At 49.3% G+C, this 19,515-nt stretch overlaps 7 protein-coding genes across 7 annotated transcripts; 3 read left to right on the forward strand and 4 right to left on the reverse strand.

Annotated features, from left to right (window-relative positions):
• Positions 1 to 1,746: 1,746 nt before the first annotated feature.
• N7537_006720 (uncharacterized protein) lies at positions 1,747 to 3,696 on the forward strand (the record flags this gene model as incomplete). The annotated part of the gene is made up of 1 exon (XM_056897777.1): positions 1,747 to 3,696. The coding sequence occupies one exon, from the start codon at positions 1,747 to 1,749 to the stop codon at positions 3,694 to 3,696; it is 1,950 nt and encodes a 649-aa protein (XP_056753562.1).
• A 303-nt stretch (positions 3,697 to 3,999) lies between these two features.
• Positions 4,000 to 7,061, reverse strand: N7537_006721 (uncharacterized protein; the record flags this gene model as incomplete). Its single annotated transcript, XM_056897778.1, has 6 exons — positions 4,000 to 5,907; positions 5,957 to 6,354; positions 6,404 to 6,630; positions 6,680 to 6,760; positions 6,819 to 6,825; positions 6,878 to 7,061. 6 exons carry the CDS (start codon positions 7,059 to 7,061, stop codon positions 4,000 to 4,002), a joined length of 2,805 nt encoding a protein of 934 aa, XP_056753563.1.
• Positions 7,062 to 8,022: 961 nt separating this feature from the next.
• Positions 8,023 to 8,992, reverse strand: N7537_006722 (tyrosine-protein phosphatase; the record flags this gene model as incomplete). The annotated part of the gene is made up of 2 exons (XM_056897779.1): positions 8,023 to 8,402; positions 8,491 to 8,992. 2 exons carry the CDS (start codon positions 8,990 to 8,992, stop codon positions 8,023 to 8,025), a joined length of 882 nt encoding a protein of 293 aa, XP_056753564.1.
• Positions 8,993 to 9,426: 434 nt separating this feature from the next.
• N7537_006723 (uncharacterized protein) lies at positions 9,427 to 9,756 on the forward strand (the record flags this gene model as incomplete). The annotated part of the gene is made up of 1 exon (XM_056897780.1): positions 9,427 to 9,756. The coding sequence occupies one exon, from the start codon at positions 9,427 to 9,429 to the stop codon at positions 9,754 to 9,756; it is 330 nt and encodes a 109-aa protein (XP_056753565.1).
• A 420-nt stretch (positions 9,757 to 10,176) lies between these two features.
• N7537_006724 (thiamine pyrophosphate-dependent dehydrogenase E1 component subunit alpha) lies at positions 10,177 to 11,770 on the forward strand (the record flags this gene model as incomplete). The annotated part of the gene is made up of 5 exons (XM_056897781.1): positions 10,177 to 10,292; positions 10,362 to 10,549; positions 10,603 to 10,664; positions 10,729 to 10,938; positions 11,000 to 11,770. The coding sequence occupies 5 exons, from the start codon at positions 10,177 to 10,179 to the stop codon at positions 11,768 to 11,770; spliced, it is 1,347 nt and encodes a 448-aa protein (XP_056753566.1).
• Positions 11,771 to 12,036: 266 nt separating this feature from the next.
• N7537_006725 (spherulation-specific family 4 protein) lies at positions 12,037 to 12,849 on the reverse strand (the record flags this gene model as incomplete). Its single annotated transcript, XM_056897782.1, has 1 exon — positions 12,037 to 12,849. The coding sequence occupies one exon, from the start codon at positions 12,847 to 12,849 to the stop codon at positions 12,037 to 12,039; it is 813 nt and encodes a 270-aa protein (XP_056753567.1).
• Positions 12,850 to 13,844: 995 nt separating this feature from the next.
• Positions 13,845 to 19,470, reverse strand: N7537_006726 (CCR4-NOT core ubiquitin-protein ligase subunit MOT2; the record flags this gene model as incomplete). Its single annotated transcript, XM_056897783.1, has 5 exons — positions 19,381 to 19,470; positions 19,260 to 19,326; positions 19,028 to 19,143; positions 16,790 to 18,969; positions 13,845 to 16,015 (listed from the first exon to the last, which is right to left on the reverse strand). The coding sequence occupies exons 1-5, from the start codon at positions 19,431 to 19,433 to the stop codon at positions 13,845 to 13,847; spliced, it is 4,587 nt and encodes a 1,528-aa protein (XP_056753568.1). The 5' UTR covers positions 19,434 to 19,470.
• Positions 19,471 to 19,515: the final 45 nt, after the last annotated feature.

A 19,515-nucleotide genomic window follows, 5' to 3' on the forward strand; every position in this document is an offset into this window, starting at 1 on the left:
TTGCCAGGTCTATATGATCGTCTGTGGCTGAAGTGGGCTAATTCATTGCTCTCACATACTCCATAGTGGTGTGGCCATAGTCTTCTGTCCATATACCATTTGCCTATTTGAATCTAGACTGCGGGCGAAAGCTTTCCCTCGGGCCTAGAGGCTGGTGGCCTTGTGGGGCGTTCTTCTAGACCCTCTTTCAGAGAAGGTTGGTCTCGACGTGCAGTTGACAGCTCTGGATTATTTTGGTAGAAGAAGATCTGGCTTATAGCTAGAAGAGGCAGTAGCTCTGATTAACAACAACTGCGTCACGTGCACATGCAATGATATATAGCTCCGGCCACGAGAACCTACTACTGAACAAAGAGAAGGGCTACAAACACATTCTTCAACTAGAAAACACGTAGTCTCGCATAATGATCAGGTTTCTAAAACCGACATTTGCCAGGCTGGAACGCTGTGCCTAGTTACAATTCGGGCACTACCAATCGGGCCAAGGGGATATCGCAATAAAAATTGGTTGCCGACGAAAGTTTAAGCTTCAATGACCGTTCGCTCTAGGATATAGGAATGTAAAAACTGGAGGTTCCAAGTCTCTTCTTGCGATATCATACATGTTTTAGCCGAAAGAAACCTTTCTGACAGCTATACGGCTATTTCCAGGGGCTAGATATTTCCACCTTCTAGCTACGACACTAGGAACGGAAATAACCATTTAAATATAAGGTCACTATCATTTCAGGCCAAATAGGTCATATCATTGAAGAACTATGTCAAGGGTAGAGGTAGTATGAGCGACTGTTCGTGGTATTAATATATCTGAATCTTTGTGCACAGGTGCCAAAATCGGATAATATTCGGAAGTTTGATCCAAGTTTGAGGTTCATACTTGCTGTATAGGCAGACAGTGCTATTAAGATGAGCCATGTGCTACCCTTGCTCGCTTGAAATATATGGCAAGATCATTATTGTTGCACCCGATATATGACGAATCTATCTCAATTCTTCTTATGTTTATCTCCTTTACCCCGCAATCTAAGTAGTGTAACGTTACAGTCCAGAGAAGCTTTGGGGGGGCTTCAAGGGCTTAAGCGTATTTCGCCTAGATATCTAAATTATCCCGTCAATGTGGCTTGATGAGAGCATTGATACCAGCCGATCTGCAAGGTAGTACTCGTCCACAGGCTAAGTCAATGTCCACCCAATCAACCATCAGCGACATCGGCGAATATTGAGCAACTGCCTCCACTTCCCTCGCTATAATATATTATATATTGTGATAGACGCGCCAAATTACGAGCGGGGGAAGTGGTGAGTTACCGAGACCATGCCAGTTTGCCAAAATGACCCCTAGCAGTTCGAACTGATCGATGCCGCGCAGGTTCCTGCACTTTCTGCTGCTCTGTTATGGCAGAGTATTACTACCGGAGAACACCATCATCTCCGAACATTACTACCTGGGAGCACAATTCGCTGTAGATATTATCTTCTAGGACACTTAGAATATCCTGTTCTAAATTGCCGTTTTAGGATACCGGCTGCATACGACCTAAGAAATTAATCAAACCAAATCAAACCCCAATGGTACCTTTTCTAGCGGTTATACTGCACTCTCCTCGCCATGATGTAACCGATCGTGGTACCCGTCACTTCCAATCTTGGAAGGTTATCAATAAACACCTCGGGGCAGGGGGGCTGTAAACCCCCACCTTCCTTAGTATATAAACCATGCCATGGAACATGTTATTTCTTCACACAATGTTCAACTTACACTCCATCACCTGCCTTTGGGCTTTTGTTGTCGCCCTTGCCACGCTTGGGCCAGTCAACGCTGCACCCATTGCTAACGACCTCGCTGGCCGTGATGACGGAGGCCCCGCGGTGTGGCCCACTCCTCAAGAGATCACATTAACAGGCGGAAAAGTATCGCTCAAGGGTGATGTAACCCTCATGACCGACGATTTCAAGGACTCGGCCACGATCTCCACGGTCAAGGAAGTCGTGGCTGCTGCCGGTGGTAAAGTCATTCTCGCCTCCAAGGCCAGCGACAAGGGCACACAGATCTTCATTGGTACAGAAGCGGGAGCTGGCGTCGCTGTCGCTGCTGCCAAGGCTCTTGCTGGAAACTCTGCGAATGGACTCGACGCCGACGGCTATGTTTTTGCATGTGGCCAGTATGAGCATAAGCCAAGCATTGTACTCAATGGTGTCGACGAGCGTGGCGCTTTCTATGCGGCACAGACTCTTCGTCAACTTCTCGACGTTGACCATGTCCCCGGTGTGAAAGTGCGCGACTGGCCGCTCATGTCTATCCGTGGCTCGATTGAAGGTTTCTACGGTGTCCCCTGGTCTCATCAGGCACGTCTTGACCAGTTTATTTTCTATGGAAAGCACAAGATGAACACTTATGTGTACACACCCAAGGATGATCCACTTCTCCGCGCCAAATGGCGCACGCTATATAGTGGCGACGAGCTTACCCAGCTCAAGGAGCTTGTTGAGACTGCAAATACCAACCATGTCGACTTCACCTATGCTCTTTCCCCGGGCTTAGATGTATGCTACTCGTCCGACGATGACTTCAACGCTACTGTCGCCAAGTTTAACCAGCTACGCGACTTCGGTGTCAGCAGCTTCTACATTGCTCTTGATGATATCGCTTTCAAATTCCATTGCGATGCCGACAAGGAGAAGTGGCCCGAAACAGAGAACGATGAATGGATTGCCGATGCCCAGGCCTTCTACCTAAACCGTGTTCAGAACGAATACATTGAGCCGAACGACCTCGAAAATCTCGAAACCGTCCCGACCAACTATGCCGGCAGTGCAGCATCCCCGTATAAAACAGAATTCGGCACCAAGCTAAACAAGAAGATTCGCGTTCAGTGGACCGGCGAAGGAGTCTTCAGCGACGATATCACAGTTGATAGCGTCGTGACAGCCGACGCGAGCTATGTCACCGAAAACTTGTTCCTATGGGACAACTTCCCGGTCAACGATGGCAACCGCGATCGCCTATTCCTTAACCCGCTCACCAAGCGTGCTGCCGAGCTATACAGGCATCTTCTTGGCTTCACCTCAAACCCAATGAACCAGCCATATGCCTCTATGGCCGCGCTCGCCAACTACGGCGACTATACGTGGAACGGGCCGTCGTACGACGCCACCAAGTCCATGGATGCAAGCTTATGGGAGCTGTCGGGTAGTGATAAAGCCGTCCACAATGCACTCATTGCATTCGCCGACCTCAACCAGAACTGGCCATACCAAACTCCCGAAGTCAATGCGCCCAGTCTTACCAAGGATATTGCGGCTTTCTGGGCTGCTCGCAAAGCCGGCACCAGTGACGGAACTAAGGCGTTGAAAGATCGCCTCGCGCTCATCATCACCATCCCTGATGTTCTCCCTAAAATGGCTACCAAGGCCTTCGCTACAGACGTGGCGCCCTGGGCGACTGTTGCTAGGCAGTGGGCGAAAGCCTGTCAGTGCTTGATTTCTATGCTCGAGGCCCTCGATGACGGGGATCAGATTACGGCAGATGCTGAGTTCAGCTCTGCTAAGGAGTGGGTTGAGAAGACGAAGGCTAAGACTGTTGATGACCGTAATACTGATGGTGAGGACCTTCCTAAGTCAATTACCCCAATTACCGGTGATGGGGCATTTGATACGTTCTTCAGTAATGCCACGGCTATTTACAACAGTAAGTAAATGGGGATGCGGGTTTGGTAGTATTAGTCGGATAGACAGATATAACGCACGCGTTGTATACGAAATGCAAATATTCTTATGAAGAACTTGTCAGTGTCGTAGGAGCAAGGGCAGTCAACCATATTTGTCAATCTGTGCACAATTCCCTGATTTCCGCATATGAATAATAGGCCCAAGAATCCGGGGATCAATGATGTTAAGACCGGAGTTTACTATCGAGGAGTGAGGCAGATATTTGCTAGATACAAAGAAACACCACGAAACATAGCTAATAGAAGAAATTACATGCAATGTGTACACTCATCAATTCTTCGTAGTCTGATCCCACAGACTGCGCACGGTAACACCATCCACCCACTTACCCCCAGTCTCATCCTTCTGCACAATGAACTTCAGGGTCCGTTTCTCACCGGGAAGTAAAGAGAACGAGTTATCCTCAAAGTATCCCACCACACTAGCAGGATAGTCAAGCCATGTATATAGCGAGACAGCACTCTGAGCCTCGACTGTGAATGCGCCAGTCTTTCCATCATGAGACAGTTTGAGTTTCGGGTTTTTCAGCGCCAGCTCCTTAGGGAAGACGGGCGTAAACTGGTTCCGGTGTATGAATGTAGTTAAAGCCTTGCTTTCGGCATTTGGGAGATGACCCTGAGCAGTGAGATCAATAACCAGGACGGCATCCTTCGTATCAGGCAGAGACAGCTTTGCCACATTAGTTTCGTAAATATTGGTGGTATTGAGTGCTCCAACAGAGAAATGTTTTGTCAAGGGAGTACCTGCGTTCCCGTGGATTGGCTTGCCAGACAAGTCCGTCCAGGTAAGATTCACCGTTCCCCCAATAGTCTCCCAGAGGTCCGATGTCACATAGATAGACAAATCACCCGTCGTATAGTTCCAGAATGGCGAGACGATAACGGGCTGGAAGATGTCGCGGGCGACATAGTGGAGGACCTTCCAACGGCCGTCATACTCGATTCCAGCCCATGTCGGAGCCTGCCAGATATCTTCGAGTTGCCAGTACAGGGATCCGAGCTGGCGCTCTGGCATTCCGCTCCCGCGACGATAGAACTGGATTTCGGACTTGTACATGTCTGCTTGGAACAGCTGGGTTGCATGGCACCAGGAACTGAAGTTGGCGACGGAGTCTTGCTTGTCGGGGATCGGGTAGTATGTCTCTACTGCTATGGTCATTTCGGCCATGCCCTTAGATGAGTTACTGTAGTTGTGGGTGTCTGGGCTGCTTGCTGGGTAGTGGTGGTTTCTAAGCATGATAGTACTGCTGTTGAAGTGGAGGTCTTTCTTGTCCACAGCTTGCTGCCATGTTTGCAGACTCGGCATGCTGTGGTAGCCGAATTCGTTGGCGAAGCGGCCGACGGGGTAGTCAGCGGAGTTGAACGCCCCACTGCTATCATAATTGTAGTAGTCTGTATTACCATAATAATAGCCGTCTGCTGAGCCATTTTCGTAACGCTCTATCATAGGAACTGGGGCAGACAGATCAACTTCCAGGAAACCGTTGTTAGTGCTACTGGGCATGTACGAAATTGATCGCGAGTTCTCGTAAACCAATGGAAGAATCAGGGAGATGAACAGATGCTCATAATCGCCAAGCACGTGGGCGTAGGACGCAGGATCCGCTTTCTTAGCGGTTGGTAGCTCCAAGTTTTCAAGCTCATTTCCACCAGCCCACAAAGCTAAGGATGGATGATGATTGACCCGCCTCACATTGTAGACGATCTCGGCAGCAACATTGTCAAGGAACGATTGGTCCGTGGGATACAAAGCATCACCGAATTGGAACTCGCTCCACAGTAACACTCCACGTTCGTCGGCGAGATCGTATATGAAGTCGGGAAGGTAAACACCTGAAGCCCAGACTCGGAGCATATTCTGATTTCCAGCGACAACGGCATCAAAGAGTCGTTTCATCTTGGCCTCCGTGACTCGCGGCCAGAAAGCATCCGGTGGAATGAGGTTCGAGCCCTTCGCGTAGAACTCGTGGCCATTCACTTCGAAATGCCAATTCGCCCCAGGCGCGATACCCTGCGCCAACTGGCCGTCGGTGATATTGGATCGGTCCAGGAAAATAGTACGGAAGGCAGTGCGTTTGGTTACGCTGGCGAGGCTCTGTTCTTTATTCTGGATAGTGGCTGTAACGTTGTACATGCTTTGCTTGCCCATGCCTGTGGGCCACCAGAGATTCGGCGCTGCCTGGAGACATTGTCAGACATAATCTCTTATCCCATTAATGAATACTTACTGCATCAACTATAGTAGTACCGCTGATGGTTTTTCCAGATACAACGACGTTGTCGAGTGATCCGGACTTCAGTACTTTGCCCGACTCGATATCCTTGATCTCGATGGACATAGATGGATGGGTAGGTGGGGAGCCGAGGTAGTCAATACTTGCATTCACAACCCAGGGCTGACTCTGATCGGGAGCAAGGTGATTGATCTGACCCTTTCGATAGATGTCAAATCCAGTGTTTAGAACATATAAATCTTCCTCTTTCTCAGACTGCACCAGGTAGATATTCTGCCATGGACCAGCAGGCGAAAACGCTGGACCCCAATCCCAGCCAAAGTCAGACTGTTCCTTGCGAGTAAACCAGCGGTTAGGGAATTCATAGGTTTGCTGAACACCAGTAGGCCACTCTGGGGATATCGTCAGACATAGTGTCTTGTCCGGTTGTTGAATACTTACTGGGGGAGTTTGGATCAGCGGCAATTGCATTTTGGATCTTAGTGGCACTTCCAAAATCGAGAGAGACTGTTGGGAGGCCCTTGCAATGTTTCAGGGTATCGGAAATGTCAAATGTATACTGCCGGAACTGATTATCCGTAGTTCCTATCAAATTACCGCAGAACCTGATTGTTGTAAAGGTGTCAAGCCCATTAAACACGAGCCAGGAGGACTTGGAGTTGCGCGACCTGTGAAGAGTCAGTAAGAATCCAAATTGGCACAGCGAAGGGCACAGACAATCCCTTGATTGGTTTACTTGTATAGGTCCAATTACTGTCTACAATCCAACGCAAGTTGAAGTCATTCAAACCATAGTAGCTTCGACATGATTCGGGTTAGTATAGAGCCATTACCGGAGAAACGCGCTTCAACTAACGGTTCATCTGTTTTTTATTTTGTTAGATCGGTCAATGTTTCCAATCAAAGAGGACTTGCCAATAATATTCGCAGCAAGAAGATCCAAATGCGCCTGCGACGGGACACGGCCAGGGACGCTAACATTCAGCGCCTTGCTACTAACAGTCCATCTATCACCGCTCAAATCCAAAACATTCTGCCCCAGAGTTATTGACAGAATTGATGGAAGCACTGCTAGTACGAGGTGATTCCAAAGATGCATAGCGTCCTAATCCCAAACTATGCTGAGATGCGAGATTGCGGGGTTTCAGTACTATGTAAGCCCTATTTATCTCCCTAGATCTGATACCGGTGGCGAAATTCCGGAGAAACAAGTAGATGATCTGCAATCAAAATACTATATCAATCACGGTGTTCTTCGGAGGTGAAATAGACTGGTGCCCCACAGGCATGTAGCCCTCAGCACCCCTCAGTAACCCCTCGCGAGGAAAAAGTAACGGTGGCAGCGCTAAGGTACGAATTCCGGTTCTAGACCAAAGGTTACCTATGTATGGACTGCAGTATTGGAGCTACAAAGTAACCGTGTTGTATACAGAAAGTTAGGGAATTCGAGGCTTAATTTCTTAGCGCGGGGTCCAAGGGTATAATATGTTGATCTATGTATTCAATCGTATATTCCCTAGAATAGTACATACTATTTGCTTAGGTATGTTATTGAGAAATACATATGTCCAAGAAATATGTACCTTTTAGGCTGTGTTTTTTTCACAAAATATATTTGTTCTTTCTGCCTAGGCAGATGGGACCTTTGCTCCTTACCTAGATTAGTCTTTCCCCCTTTCTCTCTCTCTATATATATATCTCTCTCTATCCACACTTTGACTCCATGGTTCCCTCCCCTCCTTGCCTGGAGATGCGATCAAGGGAATCAGCCACTGGATTCCAAGCAGCAATGAAAACATGTTAAACATTCCCGCCATGAGACAGCACTTCCATGAAACGTTCTATCCGCGAATGTGCCAATCCCATCTTTAACATTTGGCACCCTCGATACAGCCCTTGAGAAGTTTCCAGTCTGGTAGAAGAGTGGTTGGCCCATGAGACAGGACATGGCTACTCTAATGACATTCTAGGATCATTCATCAAATGTTTATTAGCAAAAGTCTCAAACTTGAAGTGCTGTCTATTTTCCTATTATACATATGTACTCTATACATGCTTGTTTATATTTGTACAGATGTCTGCAGTTGATCCGCTGTCAGGTTCTTGCGCATTATCGATACATCACTCTGTGTAAATCCAAGCCCATCAATGAGATATCCCTCAGCGCCATTTTTATAAGTGCTCTCAAATGATACCAGGAAAGCCTCTATGGAAGTAGCTCGAACACCACACAGTTCGAGCATACCCAGTCCCTCGGGAGTCAACTGACTCACGTCGACTCCACCGCCTCCCGAATTTACCGCAAATGCTTGCATGAGGTTCTCCCGGGCGCTTTCCAGTACAACTCGAGTGAGGATGTAATCGTTGATAATGTCGTCATGAGGTCGATTGATCAAGAGGAGGATAAGAGCGGCGAAGACACCTGTGCGATCTTTCCCAGCTGTGGATGGGATTTATGGTTAGCATCGATCTACTATGAATGAGAGATTTACACGCGACTAGAGCAAGGTGAAACAAGTAGAACATACCGGAGCAATGAACAATAAACGGATCGTCCGGGTTATCTCTGATATGTTTGAATACCTCAGTGAAACATGGGGCAGCCGCTTCAAGGACCCCGAAGTACATCTTCACAAACCCTGCAGCGCCCTTGTCCGGGCCCGCAAAATCGCGGAGATTTAAAGTCGCCGGTTGAGCTCCGTAAGGTACCCATATCGTCTCGACTCCCGTGATAGAAGGTGCCGGGGCTTTTCGTCGCTCGGCTTCATTCCGGAGGTCGAAGATAGTGGTGATTCCCAATTGGGTTGCGATGACCGATTTCCCCGGTCCCCAGATGTCGGACAAGTTTCCAGACCGATAAACAAATCCCGGGCGTAGCCTGTTGCCATCATGGCTTACATCGCGAAAGTTGGTGACACCTTGTATAGGGATAAATGGTGGCAGGGATGTGATCCGGGCTACGAGTGCCTGCGGGATGGGAGTTCTGATATCGGTATTTAATACCTCGCGGAATTGATCGGATTCATACATGATTATTCGATTAAATGTACAGAGGATTGAAGAAAGAAATCAAAATCAAAAGTCGAAGGTATCGAGAAAGCTCCAACTATGTCATCGTCTCCATCAAATAGTGGAGCCGAAGCCTAGTGCAGGCACCAATGTCATCATATTCAATGACCTCAGGATGCATTTTCCAGTAATTGTCCTAGTGGATTTTCTGAGTAGAATTGTTAGTAGAATTGTCAGTATTTGTCTCGGATATTCTTTTTAAGATATTTCCCTTTTATTGGTGGCTTCAACCCATGTTATACACACCTTAGAAAATGAGACAATGAGACCGTTTTGAAAGCCAACATAGCAAGCAAAACAGCAAACGGTATTTATATATTGCCCTTGGTGTAACTTCAACTTCCCACCAATTAACTGCATCTTCATCTTCTCAAATCAAATTTATCCATCTAGCCATGGTATCCCTAGGCATTGGCGGCAGAGTTGCGGACCTAGAACCGGGCATACAATGGCGCATCAACGTAGCAGTTTTCCGGTACAAAGAGAACGGGGAGTACGCCGTCCTACTTCTGAAGCGAGCCACCGGCGAAGCCACATATCAATGGTGGAATATTCCAACAGGCCCAGTTCTCAACACTGATGTGACCATCCGCGATGCCGTGGAGCGCATAGTCCTCAACAAGACTGGTCTTGGACTCCAGGGCGACCACATTATCGAGGAGGTGGAGTCATTGAGGTGGGGATCTGAAGAAAGTCATCATCAAACTCAACTTTGTGATCTATGATGAATCTGCCGACATCGTTGCAATCCGTCACAACGAGTTCGAATATGAATGGGTGGAAGAGGAACGTATTGGCACTCTCTCTATCCCTGTCTCAATGCAGGATGTGATTCGCGTTGGATTTGAATTACAACGCTTGGGGGATTTTGAGGTGTGTGATATTTTGAGATTCATTCTAGAGATGGAATAAGAGTACAGAGAACACAGAGAATACAGAGAATACAATCAATTGGGATGTTGCTATGTTCAAATGTGTCTATTTCTCTTCCCCGCATCGGATACTCGGTTGGCCGCGGTGACGTTGAAAGGCCGACGCCAACCGCTCTCCGCACTCCCCAGATTTAACACTCAAACATCCAATCTCGCACATTTCTCCCATTGAAACAAACTAAATCTACAATGTCGATAACAAGAGAGACCAAAATGTCTCTAAAGCTTCTGACTCGAAATGGCCTTCGCAGCCAGCCCATAAATACAGCGCGCATCGTCCCCGCACGGAGGTGGAGTAGCTCCATCTCGCAGCGGCCGGGGTCAGACAGGTGAGCGCCCCAAGGACAATGTTTTTTTTTTGGGGAGGGGAAACACTGACAAGATGTTGATCCATTTAGCGTTCGATTCCCCGGGGCTGTGAACAGCAAGTTCACCTCGGAGATGGCCTTCCTCAAAGCCTCGGATCTGCCCGCTATCCCTACCTACCGAGTGATGGACTCGGACGGTTACCAGGTTGATAAGACGAGACCAGCACCCAATGTTACAAATGAGGAGGTCTTGACGTGGTACAAAAATATGCTTTCGGGTTAGTTACCCCACGCTTGATGTGATATCAAGTACCTGACATTTGGCGTGCAGTAAGCGTTATGGACGTGGTCATGTTCGAGGCACAACGGCAGGGTCGCTTAAGTTTTTACATGGTATGTTCGATTTATAAAAGGGAAGAGTGGGAAGAACATGGCTAATCTAACCGACTACCTGTAGGTTTCCGCCGGCGAAGAAGGCATCACAGTTGGATCGGCCGCAGCATTAACGCCAGATGATGTGGTATTTGCACAATACCGCGAAGCCGGTGTATTCCAGCAACGTGGATTCACCCTAAAGAACTTCATGAGCCAGCTCTTCGCCAATTGCAACGATACAGGCCGTGGTCGAAATATGCCAGTCCACTACGGGCAAAACTACCCTCGCATGGTCAGCACCCCTACCTCCTCGCTCCCACAATATACCTTTCCTAATATGACACCCCCAATAGCACACAATCTCATCACCATTAGCCACACAAATCCCTCAAGCTGCGGGGGCAGCCTACGCCCTGAAACTCCAAGACCTCCAAAACCCAAACCGGGACCCACGCATTGTAGCCTGCTATTTCGGCGAAGGAGCCGCCAGCGAAGGCGACTTCCACGCCGCACTGAACATCGCCGCAACAAGGTCCTGCCCGGTCGTCTTTATATGCCGAAACAACGGCTACGCAATCTCAACCCCAACGCTAGAGCAGTACCGAGGCGATGGCATCGCCAGTCGCGGCGTGGGATACGGCATTGACACGATCCGCGTAGACGGCAACGACGTCTTCGCCGTAAACGAAGCAATGAAAGAGGCGCGTCGACTTGCCTTAAGTGACGGCGGCCGGCCTGTACTGATCGAAGCCATGAGCTACCGTGTCTCGCATCATAGTACCAGCGACGACAGCTTTGCGTATCGTGCGCGCGTTGAGGTTGAAGATTGGAAACGTCGGGATAATCCGATTATTCGGCTGCGGAAGTGGCTTGAGAATCAGGGGATTTGGAGTGAGGATCAGGAGAAGGAGACGCGAGATGCGATGCGGAAGGCGGTGTTGAAGGAGTTTGGTGAAGCGGAGAATGAGAAGAAGCCTTCACTTAGAGATGCTTTTACGGATGTTTATGAAGAGATTACTGAGGAGCAGAGGGAGCAGATGGCGGAGCTTAAGCGCATCTTGGAGACTTATCCTGATGAATATGATGTGCGGCCGTATAAGGATGGGATTAATGGTTTGGATTGAGAGGGTTTGTCTCTGCAAAAAAATATATACGACCCTGGGGGAGTTAGAGCGTTATATTAAATACCAGAGCTATATTTATATAGATTCCAGATATGTTCAGAGAAAGGAATTTTTGTCGTGATGCTTAATGGATATTCCGACTGTATTGGTCTACGAGGTCTATTACTGTTTCTACATCTAAAGCCAAGAACAAGGTGTATAGAAGCACTCGACACGTGGTAATAACATACGAACGAGAAAAGACCTAAACATAGTTATATTCAGCTCTAATATTGACTGTACCACCTCCGCCTGGCACTTCTGCTTTGAGCAACAGCAACAGCAACCTTAGGCACAGTAGAGAGACTCATATAATTATCATCCGAAGCCAGATAAATCGCACCTAGCCCCATATCCTTCGCCAACCGAACAACATGATCAACATCGGCGTCCCCAGGCGTCTGATTCAAAATAACAGCACTTTTTTCATAATGACCAGGCATCGAGAAATGTTCATCAGGAGCCAAATCCACCCAATTAGCATAGGTATTCTCATACTCGACAATAAAGTCCGCCGCCGCAAACCACTTAGCAACATCAGCCGCAAGCTTGACGCCAGGGTTGAAGATGATAGTACTCAAGCCGCTGATTTTAGACATTCTCGACAAGTTCTCGAAATAGGCGAGCTTGCTTGGATCTTCACCGTTGGCTGCCTCGTCGAAGAAGATGCCGGAGAGACGGATATTTCTCCCTGTGTAGGTGGCCCATTTGGCGTAGGTAGCGATGTCCCTTTCGACTTCGGGGCTGGATCGTGTGCCTTGTTTTGTGTGTATGTAGCCCAGTACGTTGGCGTTGGAATAGCTGTTTAGCTTCGCGATGGCGGTTATGAAGACTTCTTCTGGGTATTCTGTGTCGCCGGGACCCGTGGATGGGTTGATGATTAGGAAGAATGGGATTGAGGGGTGGGCTGCGATTGAGTCGTAGATTGTATTCCATGCATCTATGCCGGGCCAGGCGTATAGTGGTATTAGTAGGCCGGTTGATATGACGGTTGAGGCCAGGGTAAGCACGGTCGCTATGATAGGAAGTAATAGGAACATCGTTGTATATGTTAGGTTGAACGTGAGGAAGTATACAATGAATATAGCACCCGGGGGGAGGGGCAATGATATGGAAATGAGTGCAAGGAAAAGGAAAGAACAAAAAGACTGAGGGTAAGGTATACTGAGCGAGCAATGCACACTTTATACATGCCGAGAGACTTGGGGAAATAATATTCTATGGGAAGGAAGGGATCGGACAGCGACAGCAGAGTCAAATATCAGCCTCAATCCCTATTGTTTCCAAATTGAAAGTAACAAGAGACCTAAAGATGACCCCAATCAGCCACATGTTTCAAGGGTCAGGCACCTTGGACACGATGCAAATGATTCATTCGCCCTGGATAACCAAATAGGCATCGTGTGATACCAACAATGAGTGCTCATTAAATGTCTGGACTTGATTGAAATGTACGGAGTAGAGGAATGTAGAAGTTAGGACATCTAGCCCTGGCGGAGTCGGTAATTGATCTCTTGGCATATTCCCCCTTGATCTGTAGATATGAGTGTTCTGAGTCTTGTTAGCCGGTGGAAGTCGGAATTCAAATGTGTTTCTTACAATAGCTGCAATTTAGCGAGCGGGCCATTCCTCGGATTTGATGCATTCACAAGCAAATTTGGGTGCAATATATATCACACCCAAGACCTAGTAACAGTCAATGTCGGGAATGTTTCCATGTTCACTTGATGTCGAGGGGTTTCTTAAATTCAAAAATTGTTTGCTCATCGCGTCTCAAGTATAGCATTGAGGTTAGGCCTAGAAGGTGTGTTGGAAATTAGATTACTAGGACTACGTAGACAAACATAATGTTTACAATGATTCATTCAGGCTAACATAGATAATGATACAGAATGGACTAGAGCGCCGTGAAATACCACCATCCGGGGGATCACGCAAATCCATATGTACACGCATAGAAATTCCAAGTCCGCCTAGGAATATGCGGTTGCGAAAAGGTCTGACAGCTCCGATCCAAGATAGAGTCAATGGCTGACTACAGTTCCGACCCAGCAGCAAAGTTCAATGCCTGCTGCTGAAGCTTCTTGTTGCGTCGAAGCAAAGCTGCGAACTTCTTGTCCAGTGAATCCATTTCTTTCCGGGTAAGCTCGAGGTCTTTCTGAGAACGACCGGAGAGATCCTTCAGTTCCTCGTTGGTCAAGCCGGCAACGTCGTCGAGGGTTGGGTTGGTACCGACCATGCCCGGGTTGCCCAGCATGTGCTGCGCAGTAACTGCAGCAAAGGAGCGAACAGCAGCAGGGGTGGTGTTGAGAAATTCTGCAGAGTTAGCAACGGCCCAGTCGTGGTTGCGGGTGCTGTCTGCCTCCATGGCCGAGAGGACGTTAGGTGGGATCACGGATTCCGCCGCCTCAAGAGAAGAGGATGGGGACGTGGCACCCAGGCGAGTGGGCATGTCGTCAACCCAGCAGATGTTGAACTTTTCTGGGTTCGCGAAAAGTGCTTCCAGACCTCCACTGGGATTGCTTGCGTCGTCTCCAATCATGAAAGGATCGGAGACACCGGCCATGTTCTTCTCCAGCTCAAGGTACCGCTCCTCCTCTTCTGGCTCGAGGTGGCGCAGGACACAACCACGGGGCGTGATGAGGCATCGAGTCTTGAGGAAATCATCGCCAATTCGAACGGGCTCTCCACGAAGCAGAGTCTTCCGATCCTCCTCGGTCAACTCGTTGGGACATTGGAGATAATCGTAGTCCTCTGCAGTGCACTTCATGTCGGTGCGCTGGCTAAGGTTGCTAGGGTTGAAGAGGGAACTTTTGTTGAGGTCAAGTTCGCCGGACTTGTGCATCTCAGCGAGCAACTCATGAAGGGGCTTGGTTCGTTCCACGAAAAGATCTTTGATTGCCCTTCCAAGAGCCTCGGAGTCCTTGACCAGCTGTCCAACTGTATTGTTTGAACGCCATGGCTCTACGGGTATTTCCTTCTGAACAGGTGGCTCTTCGACAGGGGGAGGAGTAGGCTCTCTGACAGGCTTGATCTCCTTAGCTTTCACTTTCTTCGTAGTAATTTCCACCTTGGGTTCGGCTTTGACTGGAGAAACGCTGGCTGGTTTCACAGGGCTCGTTTTTTCGGGGGCACTAGCGGCGGGTGCATCAGTTGTGTTCACAGTGGCTGCGGGGGCCTTCTTGGTCTTGCGTTTTCGCCCCATGATAGGCGCTTGAACAGGCTCCTCATTTACAGGCGCAGTTTCGACCTTCTTAGCCTCGGCCTCCTTCGCCTTCTGCTTTCGCTCCTTCTTGGCCTGGCTCTTGGTCATGGAGCGAACGGGGGCAGAGCCGATACGAGTAGAAGCAGGAGGGGAATTGGCACGAGAGGCAGAGGTGGAAGGATAGTAATCAGCTTCCCATCCCATATCAGCAGGAGTGTCTGGGATGCTGGTTGACGAGATGCTTTGTCTCCTAGAGCGGGACTTGGTACCTTCAGTAACAGAAGCAGGCACAGAGGGTGCGGTGACAATGGGAGGAGTTTCTGGCTTTGGGGTTTCTACCACACGCAGAATACGAGGCTGACGGGTAGCAGGGGAGTCAGAAAGACGGGATGCGATGGTTTGGGGGGTGTCAGGTCGCGACCCGATTACGGAGACAGAGCCAGGAGGTGGAACCTGCTCAGTCTTGACGGATAGGGGTAGCGGGGAGCCAAAATCGAGTGGGCTGCATTTTGTAGTGGCAGGACTCGGTTGCGACTGGTGTGTAGCCTTTGCAGGAGAATCTTTGAAATCTGCTCCAATGTTGAACTCGCTCTTGCGTTGGGTACGAGGCTTGCTCGCGGACTTTTGCACGGGCGATCCAAAGGAGATTTGAGAAGCGTCCTTCACGCGGCTTGATGTCAAAGGTCCACCCACGGTGAGCTCAGGACTTAAAAGACGAGAGGGGCTGTCAATACGGCTCTGCGATGGGCTGTTTAGTCGCGAAATGCTAGGCGTCAATCCAGGTGGGAGAATCGGGGCAGGAGACGAAGGTTTAGAGGAACTGTGTTCCTGGAAGACAGAGGACGAGGGATGAGCATGGGGTAAAGGTAGTCCAGGTGGCAGGGTCGGAGTTCCAGCTCGAGCGGCTGACTCGCCAGGTAACTGAGACTTCAAAAACCCAAAGCTGTCAACAGGTCGTCGATCCTTGGATTGATCTCCAAGAGGAGGGAAGTCCTCATTTACTAGAGCATTGAGTCAGCGGATGTCCAAGAAAGCAAAATGTGGCGATGTGAGTGGTCAGATGAGGGCGATATAAAAATCAGATCGAAATCGCTTCAGACGATGGTAAGGACTAAGCAGCAGCAGCACGACTAAGCGAAGATACAAAAAAGACCACGAGGTAATTACATGATGGGCATCTCCCGGACCAGGAACAGTGTAGGACAGGGCGTCTATGTAATCGGCGGCTGTGAGGAAACTGATTTCGAATAAGACCCTTTTCGGCTTGTGGTATCAGGGTAGGGAGATCTTAACGTACATTAATCCATAATAAACACCCGTGGTCTTCAAGACACAGCAGATCATATAATGGAAGTCCGGATGCAAAAAAAAAAAAAACCAAAAAAAGTAGAAAGGGAATACACAGCCGCCGAATACAAAGGAAGCCCGGAACACACGCCTGTATGTCCATGAAATGCGAAGACACCTGGAAAGAGCCAGAGAAAACATGCAAGAAATAAATAGCAATTGAAGGAGGCAGGGGAAGGACCCTAGTACGCCAGGTGAACGTCCAGCCATCGCATAAATCAGAGCTGCCAGTTTGACCGCGAATAAAACAGGAACAACAAATGCAAGGCCTCCATGTCGAGGGGGAAAAAGAAAGGGAATTGATATCATGTCATCAGGATAATTCAGGCCCATCAAGGGAAGGTCATAGCGAAGAAGCGAGGAAAATGTAGGAAATCAAATCACGGGAACAAGAGGTTAAAGGGAAACCATGGGGATTCACCACCGACTGATGCCACCACCATACACCATCGAGGGGTTGTACCCACCTTGACCCTGACTCCCGTACAACGCCTGCCCAGCAGTAGCATTCGCACCGACTTGATGCATTCTCGCCTGCAAAATGCTCGGGTCCGCAAGATCTACTACACCACCTCCACCGGAGGAAGTGTTAGCGTGTCTGTGCTTCTTTCCCTTCTTCTTCTGCTTCTGTGGGCCACCGGAATCAGGCATTACGCCAGCTTGGGGCCCATAGAAGGAGCTGAGAAGGCCATTGACAGGAGTCATGGGGGGCGGGGTATTGTGCTGTTGAAGAAAAGGGAACATGAACTCACGCTTAGCTGCCTCTTGGCCCTGTACACCACCAACATTCGTACCAGTTCGTCCACGCAGTAGTTCGCGCATTAGCTCGGGAGTCGGATCTTGCTTTCCTCCATTACCACCAAGCCCAGAGGTGAAACCATGTCCTTGTGCGAACATTCCACCTCCACTAATCGGAGGGGTACCAGCCGTCTTCAATCCTGGCGGGGGACCCTGCACACCACTGGCATAGAAACCGCCTGCTGCAAGACCGTGTTGAGGGCTTGGGGCAGAAAGAGGGTTGGGAGATGAAGATTGCATTTGGCCCAACATGCGTGCGTTAGGCATATTCTTAGATCCGACCTCATTCGTAAAGGAGAATCGGGAAGACTGTCGGCTCTGTGCTGCCTGTAGCGCATTGAACTGTGCCATCTGATTCTGTACAAGGCCTTGGCGGACTTGGGCGGCTTGATCCAGAGCGGCAGAACTGAGAGGGTCAGCCAGACCAGCTTGTTGATTACCTGCGGACTTGAGTAGCATCAACTGTTGTTGCTGCAAGGGAGTCAAGCTTCGTCCAGCGAGGTTCAAGCCTTGGAATTGATGGCTAGTGGCAGAGACAGGAGATCCAACAGTTGAGTTGTCTGCAGTATCCTGCTGCGAAGGCGGCTGGATAGCACCGTGAGACTCCCGGCTCTGGCGATTGCGCGGGGGATTTGCTTCCTCTGGCTCACCACCTAGCTGGAGGCTACCAGCTTCACGGCTATCTTCCTCGGCTGCAACAGATTGGAGCAACTCGTGCTCGCGGCTGAGACGCTCCTGTTCGACTTTTTCGCGCATTGCTCTGCGCTTGACGCCACCATATGGATCGATGAAGGATGGGTAATCCTTGATTAACTTGACCTCTTCCGCACTCAATTCGGCCGTGCTGAAGGAGAACCTGAAATCCGGAGAGTTGATATCCTTGAGCAAATTGTCAAATGGAGATGGCAGCTTCGGAGGTTGGGGAGCACGGCGAGGACGTGGTTGCGGGGCGGGAGATTGAGGATCAACCTGGGAGATTGATTGCGGGGCTTCTTGGGAAATCGGAGATGGCTTCTCTGCTCGCTTCGGTTCTTCAACCGGGGTCGCAACATTGACACTAGCGGGTCGTGGGCTATTAATGGAGGCTTGGCTGCCAGTGAGACTAGTCCTCCTTGTTCGATGAATAGCAACATCTTTGTTAGCCCAACTGGCGGTTGATGGCAGAGCCGGGCCATCTGGTATGCCGGTGCGACTGCTGATCGAGTCATCCTTGCTCGGTTGCCGGCGCATAGGATGGGCGATGGGTTGAGCGGACCTCACGTGAGAGGGGGTAGGTGGGAGATTTGGGCGTTGGGTGGAAATCGTGTTCATAGATGAAAGGTCCTGGCGGCTGTAACTGTCACTGTCCTCTCCAGTCTCGTGCAAGAAAGTGCAGTTCCGGTTATTGCACTGCTCATTGCGAAGGAAGGAGGAGCAATATTTAGTTGTTCCGTATTGCGCCCTGAGCACTCGATCGCCATTTCCAGACCCGTCCACGGCATTGATGCACATCGCAGCATCGGCTTTACGTGAGAAAGTCACGTAAACACCAATTCCCTGGTTAGGGTTGCCGCCGGGCTTAGCCTTGCTGACCACGATCTTCTCAATCTCGCCATATTGACCGAAATATTCCCGTCCACGGAGCGTTTGAAGGAGTTGATTTTCATCTCGGATCGTAGGGTTGAGGCCGATAACGTAGACTAAGTTCTTTTGGACAACACGGACACCGGCCAAGTTCTTCCGACTGGAAGCCTCGATTTCACGCTTTTCGGCTTCCTTCTTTTTCGCAGCAGCCGCCTTGCGGTGTTTCAGTGCCAAATCTGCCTTGAATCTAAACACAGTAGGTTAGTTGGGATGTGGCGAATATCACAGAGTATGGGTCGACTCACTCCTCAACGTCAGGAATCTTGTACTGGATGGTACTTTCGTCGTATCCGCGCCGACAGTTGGGGCATCGTCCTTCTTCATTCTGCGTTTTAATGTTATTGTAGCAGAATTGGCAAATCTAAAAAAAAGATCACATGTTAGGTCTGGGATAAAGAGACAAAGACGAGCGATCTGTCCCGTCACAACAAATCGAGTAGTGACAGGGTCGCATCAAGGGCTATGATCAGAACTTACCTGATATCCACAAGGACACGGTTTAAAGTTCTTATCGGAGAGATCGAACTCTTCAATGCACAGGGGGCTGTGGGGTGATTAGTATACAGATCGCGCGGGTTGAATGAGCGTCAAGACGTACCAGAACTCGTCATCGTCATCGATGACTGAGTCGATCAATGAAAGACTGGACATGGTTGCGGGGAATACGGTGACAACCGGAGAGGGACACGAGATCTCAAACGCCGATACCTGATTAAATCGGATGAGAAACTGT

This window comes from Penicillium hordei, assembly GCF_028827395.1.
Source record: "Penicillium hordei strain IBT 12815 chromosome Unknown utg000003l_segment0_segment0, whole genome shotgun sequence".
Lineage (NCBI taxonomy): Eukaryota > Fungi > Ascomycota > Eurotiomycetes > Eurotiales > Aspergillaceae > Penicillium > Penicillium hordei.